This window comes from Nicotiana tomentosiformis, chromosome 2 (assembly GCF_000390325.3).
Source record: "Nicotiana tomentosiformis chromosome 2, ASM39032v3, whole genome shotgun sequence".
NCBI classification, from domain to species: domain Eukaryota; kingdom Viridiplantae; phylum Streptophyta; class Magnoliopsida; order Solanales; family Solanaceae; genus Nicotiana; species Nicotiana tomentosiformis.
In genome coordinates, this window is record NC_090813.1 from 186,175,985 (window position 1) to 186,185,475 (window position 9,491).

General features: G+C 42.2%; 1 protein-coding gene across 1 annotated transcript; it reads left to right on the forward strand.

Annotated features, from left to right (window-relative positions):
- The first annotated feature begins 6,463 nt into the window (after positions 1 to 6,463).
- Positions 6,464 to 7,706, forward strand: LOC138906253 (uncharacterized). Its single transcript, XM_070194785.1, has 2 exons — positions 6,464 to 6,602; positions 6,937 to 7,706. Exons 1-2 carry the CDS (start codon positions 6,464 to 6,466, stop codon positions 7,704 to 7,706), a joined length of 909 nt encoding a protein of 302 aa, XP_070050886.1.
- The last annotated feature ends 1,785 nt before the right edge of the window (positions 7,707 to 9,491 follow it).

The window sequence follows — 9,491 nt, forward strand, 5'->3', positions numbered from 1 at the left end:
TGTAGGAGTGGATTGTGATCATTCCCCTTATTTGGGATGAGATTGATGTAATAACATTATTACCCTTAATTGGGATGATATGATTGATTGAAAATGATGATGTCGATCCACACGACATTATGGTGAGATGGCCTAGCCGATCGGGTCGTGATCGGACGCCATGCCGCACGCACGGTGGTGATTGTGCTAGAAATTGTAATTGAAATTATGATCAAGATTGTGACTGTAGTTGATGTCTCGGATGAGACGACGTAGCTGATCGGGTCATGATCATACTCCGTGCTAAAAGTACGGTGGTATTGTGAACAATGGTATATCGGTGCTAAAGATCACCCAACCAAAAATAATATTATCTTCGTATTTTGGAAATTATTATGTTTTAACTTAACATATGGATATCATTGATTGTGACTTGTTGTTTCTATGGTTTTCCCTTTCTTACTTTAGCATTCTATTTTGAAAGAGGACAGTTAGCTTTACATACTAGTACTATTCCATATGTACTAATGTCCCTTTTCCCAGGGACGCTGCATCGTCAATGGATGTAGTTGGTTCATCAGTGGGCTGCTTTGGTCCTCGTTAGCAGTAACTCCCTTTACAACATGTTTTGGTGAGCCTTACTCTATTCCAGGCCTGATGTCATTTGATGTTGTACATTGTGTTTTGATGTATAGCTGGGACCTTGTTACCGGCACTTTCATACTACTCTTCTGTTGTACTTAGAGGCTCCGTAGACAGGTTGTGGGTGGTGTTTGATGTGCTGAATTGAACTAGAAATGTTGGTATTTAGCAAACATGTTTTTTATTATATCTATAAACTTGTAATATTTTAAAAATTATAAAGGAAGCTGCTAATGGAATTTAAATGGGAGCTGTTAATGAAATCTTTTTAGTGTTTGATTAATGGAGTGCATCTCCTCTTTATTCATAGATGAGTTTGGGTAGAAGGAAATGTAACAGGCTTGCTGGGTCGGGTTCACTCGGTTGAGCGCCGGTCGCGCTCCCCGTGTTCGGCACGTGACACTCCCGCGATCGCGAAGAGTAGTTGGGATTAAGGGTTGATTTTACTCAATGCGAACGCGAGGATTTGGTCGCAAACGCGGAGTAGTGGGGGGCCGGCCTGTGCGAACACGACCACTTCACCGCGAACGCGTAGCATTAGAGAAGCGGTGGCTGGGAAATAGATTTACCCTTCGCGAACGTGATCCCAAGCTCGCGAATACGAAGGAAAGGTGGGATATGCCTACGCGAATGCGTAGTGTATTTTGCGATCGCGTAAGCCAATTAGGCAGTGCCCTTGGCGAACGCATCAGGTGTCTCGCGATCATGATGAACACCTCACGCCCAGTCATTTAAACTTCTACAAAATGGGATTTCACCCATTTTCACCATCGTTTCATTTGAGCTCAGCCTAGAGGCGATTTGGAAGAGAAAATTCTTCATCCTTTCGTAGGTTAGTATACTTTAACTTATTTCCTTCCATTTCTATCATCGCCCATTAATTTCTAGCCTTAATCTTTGTTCTTTCTTGGTAGAAAATCAGGAATTTGGGAAGAATTGGGGGTTTTTTTGCAAATTTTAGATTTAGACCTCAAATTGGGGTCGGGTTTCAAAACTTATTACATAATCGGGCTCTGGGGTTAATGGGTAAATGGGTTTTGTTCTGAATCTCGGGTTTTGACCAAGCGAGCCCGGGGTTGACATTTGTTGACTTTTGGGGAAAAGTGTAAAGATCTTAACTTTATGTATTGTAATCTAATTCCCTGGCATTATTTGATGTTATTGAGTCGATTTTGGTTAGATTCGATTGGGTTGGAGGTAAATTTTAGAGAAAAGGTTCCGGTAGAGCTTTGATTTACTTGCGGAGCGAGGTAAGTGTTGAGTTTAACCTTGATTTGACGGAATTCAGAACCCTTGAGCTATGTGCTATTTGAAATTCATATGTAGTGGCGTATATGCGAGGTGACGAGTGTATATACGCCTCCAAAATACTTTTTTCCTTGCTTTTCCGTATTTCATTAATTATTTCATTCCATGTCTTAACTGTTACATGCTTTAAATACTTCGCATGCCTTTATTTGCTACTTGTCATTTATTATTCTCGTGTTAGAAATGTTAGATTCCCCCGTGCTTCTATGATTAATTGCTACGTGCCTTAATTGACTTACCTTTACCCTTTAGTTGTCATTTATTTGATTTGTCTTACTGCTTCGTATTACTCATAGTGAATTCTTAATTTGGGACGAGATTTCCTTTCTGGTTCTGCTTCATATCCGTTAATCGTAGAGATTCTTGTGATCCGAGTTGTTAAATTGATTACGCTTATTGATTTATTTATATTGATATTGTGGGATCGGGTTGCGCGTCGTAACATGTGAAATAATGGTGAATTGATATGGTGAAATAATGATGAATTTATATTGATATGGTGAGATCGAGTTGTGCGAAGCAACGAGTGAAATAAGGGTGGATTGATATGGTGAAATAAGGGTAAATTATGATATCGATTCTAATTATATATTGTGGGATCGGGTTGCACGCCGCAACATATATTTACTTATTATTATTGATATTTATATGGTAGAATAAGGGAGGATAGTGTTATACGGTGGGATCGGGTTGCGCGCCACAACAATTTATGTGTTTCTATTCCTTATTGTGTTGTGTACGAGACTCTAAGAATTGGTATTTCTGGCATTTACTGGTTTTCTTCGAGGATTGAGTTATTTTCATGAGTTAACTACCATATTTCGTTTTTCGTATACTCCTTTTCTGTCATTATTTTATACTGCGTCCAGGTTTTTGTAAGTGGTCTGCCTTAGCCTCGTCACTACATAGTCGAGGTTACGCTCGGCACTTATATAGTACATGGGATCAGTTGTACTCATACTACACTCTGCGCTTCTTGTGCATATTTTGGAGTTGGTCCCAGCGGCGGTCAGTTGATTGCTCGGGTTGACTATCGGTGTGGAAACTTGAGGTGTAGCTGCTCGACGTTCGCAGACTTGAAGTCCCCTTCTACTTTATCTTAGTTGTGTACTTTTCTTTCAGACAACTTTACTTTTATTCAGACCTTTATATGTAGTATTCGTGTAGCTCATGCACTTGTGATACCGGATTCGGGGCTGTATTATATATTTCTATTGTTATGGTTTTTCGCACTTTACTTTAGAGTTTATTTCAGTTATTTCGGTTTCTTTATTATTATTTAATTGGAACTATAAAAAATGGATAAACTATTATAATGTTGGCATGTCTAGCAAGTAAAATGTTAGGCGCCATCACGGTCCCCATGGTGGGATTTCCGGGTCGTGACAAGTTGGTATCAGAGCAGTAGGTTACCTTGGTCTCGCGAGTCATGCGCAAGCTTAGTAGAGTTTGGAGGATCGGTACGGAGACATCTGTACTTATCTTCCAGAGGCTATAGAGTTTAGGAACAAAATGTCACTTCTTTCTTACTTTGTCGTGCGATTTTATTCTATCATTTATGATTGAACCCTTTTATTCTTGTTCTCTCACAGATGGCGAGAACACGCACTACATCTACCACCAGACAGGAGCCGGAGCCCCCATGGCGGCTATGGCTAGGGGCAGAGGTCGAGGCCGAGGTCGCGCCAGAGACCGAGGCAGAGCTCAGCCTAGAGCTCGAGCAGCAGCACCGGCAGTGGAGCCTCAAGTAGATTTTGATGAGGAGGTTCCAGCTCAGACTGTACTTGTCAGACCAGCTCAAGTCCCGGAGGGGTTCGTAGCCACTCTAGTGCTTCAGGATGCTGTAGTCTATTTAGTGGGCCTTATGGGGAGTATAGCCCAGACCGGTACTTTCCCGGTGTCACCAGCCGTCTCTCGGGATGGGGGAGGAGCATAGACTCCCGCTACTCACACTCTGGAGCAGGTAGCTCCCCGGTTTCAGACTCCAGCAGCCCCGCTAGTTGGGGTAGTTCAACCGATTGTTGCGGCATAGGCCAGTGATAGGCCCTCTTTATCTTCCGAGGCTATGTTGAGGTTGGATAAGTTCACCAAGCTCTTTCCTATTCATTTCAGTGGTGCATATTCTGAAGACCCACAGGATTTTCTGGACTGTTGCCACGAGGTTCTGCAGAACATGGGTATAGTTGAGACCAATGGGGTCGATTTAGTCATATTTTAAATGACTTGTTCCGCCAGGAGATGGTGGAGGGATTATATGTTGACTAGACGGGCCGGGTTGCCTGTACCTATGTCACGACCCAAACCAATGGGCCATGACAAGTGCCCGAGTCTTACCTGTCGAATACCCCTAAGCATGCGTCTAAGATATAAACATGAATTAAGGGCAGGTCATGAATAATATCTGTCAATAAACTGCTGAATGACATACGTGACGGAAACATGTCCAAGAGACATATATATATATATATATATATACATGCGGAATGTAGCAGGGCGAGCCAGCAAGGCTACTATGGATAACTACATATCCAAGATTGGAAGCCGACAAGGCCACATATTATCCAACTATACATAACTGTCTACACACCTCTAATAGAGTGTACAACTATATAAAGGACGGGACTGGGCCCCGTCGTACCCATATCTACATATCAAAATAGCGTACCAAAACTAGTAACAGCTCTGGATCAAGTGGAGCACACCAACTCTCGCTTATCAAAGATCCTAAAAAGAGGGACCGTCAGCCTGTCTACCTGCACCTGCGGGCATGAAACGCAGCGTCCCCAAGCAAAAGGAACGTCAGTACGAATAATGTACCGAGTATGTAAGGCATGAAAATCAGTACATAAAGACAGATGAAACATGGAGTAAAGAATTCCATCTGTGAGTCTAAATAACTTTGTGAATCCTGAAACATTTATAATATTATACACGTGCGTATTAATGTCATATCATGCATAGGTATAGGTGTACATAACATCATCAAGCCTCTGAGGGCATCCCATCATATCATCTCGGCCACTGTGGGCAAAATCATCAACATATACCAGCTGATCAGGTGGTGGTGCATATATAACACCGTAACCTTTTCCCATATCCCATACACATATAATACACGTGTATATAACGCCATCTGGTTATGGGTCAATATACATGTATAAATGAATGAAATGCATATGTTAATAAGATTTCTCGTAATGTCATACGATCAATATGACTTTCGGATAAACTTTATCAACTACGTATTTTTCTGAGACCCATGAACAGAAGATATAATAATAATTCACATGGGGAATCAAGAACATAGGCACCCCTAGTACTGCGATGAACAGAGTCATTTTTGAAAGTTGTGCATTTGCTCGTTTCGTTTGTATCATATGAATCATGCCAAAAAGAAATAAGAGATAGCCTTAACATACCTGAGCCGATTCTCTTGACAATCCCTCTAACACACGACAATCGCGACAAACACGTAACGGAGGATCGAAGTAAGGAAAAATCCATATGATATTCTTGTGAAAGATTGTACCGTGCTCCCTTAAAATTTCATCTCACGCTGCTGTAGCACTAAAAGGGTTCATATGAATTTTTGAAGCCACACCCGTTACTATTGTTGAAGATCTCATCCTTTACTTTGTTGAAGCCTTCATCCATCTACCCTTAATGAATTAGGGAGGTTTCTTATTATAGGAGTGGGCCCCACTTCATGTGATGACTTAGTCAACAATTTCTATAAATATACCACCTAGATACCTAATTTACTTAGTCACTATAAGACTTTATTATCAATCCAACTTCCTCCCACGTTGGGAGATCTAATGTCACCACCAAACGTATCCATAAATTTCCAATTAATTAGTTAACTTCCCACTCAAATCAATAATTACCCACATAATTAAGAATTATCCCAAATTACTTAAAATACTACTCACTTTTAACATACCTTATACACCTTACTATCATGGTCATGTGGTACCTTGTATGGAACTAGTCCATAATTACCGGGTATTATAGCTCGGACCGTATTTTATTTCAAATTGACAACCTTTAACGAAACTCATTTTCTTTGATTCGTTTACCCTTTAACTTTTACGGCACTTACTTATCGCCTGTTATAAATAGCATAAATGCTTATAACCTTAAAAATAATCTCATTCCCGAGTCTATATCGATTAACGTACGACAAAACTTTAACGTACGAAATGTCAGATGTAACAACTTACCTAGGATCAGTTCTCACAGCTATTTCTAGAGAAGTTCATCCCTGTCACTCTGAGAGAGGAGTACTGCATGCAGTTTGAGCGACTTCAGCAGGGTGGTATGACTGTCCCTCAGTACGAGACTCGATTTTTGGACTTAGCTCGCCATGCCAGTATCTCGCTTCCTACTGAGAAGGAGCGGGCGAGGATATTAATTGATGGCCTCACTTACACTATCAGGTTTCAGATGGCCAAGGAGACACGAAGTATTATTTCCTTTCAGACGATCGTCGATATTGCCAGACGTATCGAGTTGGTTCGTTCTCAGGAGAGGCATGGGTGATTTTGGTATAGGCCATTCTCCTAGGCCATTTCATTTAGCACTTCAGACATCTCACAGTTCTTCAGCGAGTCATGGTCCTTATGTGCCTTATTATGGACAGCCAGCCTATATTGCACCATCACCTCCTATCGGTGCGCCTCTGATTCAGAGCTATCACCGTAGTTATCTGGCCCATTCGGGTCAGCTTCAATTTCTGCAGCCACAATAGCAGGATGGGTGTTTTGAGTAAAGTGGTACTGGGAACATCAGGAGGTCCTATCTGAGATTATTGGGTGGTATGACACATCAGAGTTCTCGTGCCATAGTTCCGACACCAATTGCTCCACCGCCTGCTCAGCCAGAGGTGGGAATCAAGCGTTAGAGGTGTTAGTTAGGCCGTTAGAGGTGGAGGTCAGCCAACTAGTAGTCGTCTCAGATATGTAGTTCAGAGTGGTGGGGCCCATCCCTGGTGCTATGCTTTTTCAGCTAGGCCTGAGGCCGAATCATCTGACGTAGTTATCATAGGTATTATTCTCGTTTTCCATAGAGATGCCTCTATTCTATTTGATCTGGGATCTACTTACTCCTATGTGTCATACTATTTTTCTGTATATCATGTTGTGCCTCGTGATTCTTTGGGTGCTCATGTGTATGTGTTTATGCCTGCGGGAGATTCTATTATTGTAGATCGTGTTTATCGCTCATATGTGGTTACTATTGGGAGTCTTGAGACTAGTGTAGATATTCTACTTCCTGATATGATAGATTTTAATGTTATCTTAGGTATGGATTGGCCGTCACCTTACCATATGATATTGGACTGTCACACCAAGACGGTGACCTTAGCCATGCTGGGGTTGCCTCGATTAGAGTGGAGGGGGACTCTTGGCCATTCTACCAGCAAAGTTATTTCTTATGTGAAGGCTCGACATATGGTCGAGAAGAGGTGTCTAGCTTATTTGGACTATGCCCGTGATTCTAGTGCAGAGGTTCTATCAACGGATTCAATACCAATTGTTCGTGAGTTTCCCGAGGTGTTTCCTACAGACCTGCCAGGGATGCCAGCCGACAGGGATATTAATTTCTGTATTGATTTGGATCCAGGCACTCAACCCATTTTTATTCTGCCATACTATATGGCCCCACCGGAGTTGAAGGAGCTGTTACAAGATTTTCTTGATAAGGGCTTCATTAGACCTAGTGTCTCGCCCGGGGGTGCGCCCGTGTTGTTCGTAAGAAGAATGATGGGTCAATGAATTACGAAGAAGGATGGGTCAATGAGGATATGTATAGACTATCGACAGTTGAACAATGTCACTATCAAGAACAAGTATCCATTGCCGAGGATTGATGACTTATTTGATCAGATTCAGGGTTCCAAGGTGTTTTCAAAAATTGATTTGAGGTTTGGCTACCATCAGTTAAGGATTAAGGCATATGATGTCCCTAAGAAGGCTTTTTCGGATTCGGTATGGGCATTATGAGTTCCTAGTGATGTCATTTGGGTTGACAAATGCCCAGCAACATTTATGGATTTGATGAATCGGATGTTCAAGCCCTACTTGGATTCTTTTGTTATTGTATTCATTGATGATATCTTGATCTACTCCCGCAATCGAGAGGACCATGAGCAACATCTTTGAATCGTACTTCAGACTCTGAGAGATAGCCAGTTATATGACAAGTTTTCAAAATGTGAGTTTTGGTTAGACTCAGTCACCTTTTTGGGACATGTTGTATTGGCAGAGGGCATAAAGGTGGATCCTAAGAAGATTGAGGCAGTTCAAAACTTGCCTAGACCTACTTCAGTTACAAAGATCCGTAGTTTTGGTTTGGCAAGTTATTATCGCCAGTTCGTGGAGGGGTTTTCATCTATAGCAGCCCCATGGAATAGATTAACCCAGAAAGGTGCCCCGTTCTGATGGTCAGACGAGTGTGAGTTGAGCTTTCAGAAGCTCAAGACTACTTTGACTACGATGCTAGTGTTGGTGTTGCCCACCGGTTCAGGATCTTACATGGTGTATTATAATGCATCTCATATTCGGCTCGGTGCAGTATTGATGTAGGATGGCAGGGTGATTGCATACGCTTCGCGGGAGTTGAAGGTTCATGAGAAGAATTACCCTATTCATGACTTAGAGTTGGCAGCCATTGTTCATGCGCTGAACATTTGGAGGCACTATATTTATGGCAAGTCGTGTGAGGTATTCACGAATCATCGGAGTCTACAGTATTTGTTCAAACAAAAGGATATCAACTTGAGGTAGAGGAGATGGTTGGAGCTATTGAAAGACTATGATATCACCATTTTGTATTATCCCGGGAAGGCCAATATGGTGGCCAATGCCTTGAGTAGAAAGGTTGTGAGTATGGGTAGCCTTGTGTGTATCACTATTGGTGAGAGGCCGCGTGCTGCAGATGTTCAGGCTTTGGCCAATCGGTAAGGTTAGATTTTTCAGAGCCAATCGTGTGCTAGCTTGCACAATCACTAGGTCTTCCTTGTATGAGCGCATCAGAAAGAGTCAGTGTGATGATCCCCATTTGCTTGTCCTTAGGGACACAGTGCGGCACGATGTGCCAAGCAGGTTACCGTTGGAGACTATGGGGTTTTGAGGATGCAGGTCCGTATTTGTGTGCTCAAAGTGGACGGACTTCGTGAATTGATTCTAGAGGAGGCCCATAGTTCCTAGTATTTAATTCATCCGAGCGCCTCCAAGATGTATCAAGACATGCGGCATCATTATTGGTGGATTAGGATGAAGAAGGATATAGTTGCATATGTAGCTCGATGTCTGAATTATCAGCAAGTAAAGTACGAGCATCAGAGACCTGGTGGTTTGCTTCAGAAGTTAGAGATTCCTGAGTGGAAGTGGGAGTGTATCACTATCGATTTTATTGTTGGACTTCCACAGTCTCAAAAGAAGTTCGACGCGGTATGTGTCATTGTGGACAGGTTGACCAAGTTGACACATTTCATTCCAGTGGCAATTACCTATTCTTCAGAGCGGTTAGCTGAGATCTACATCTGCGAGATTGTCCGT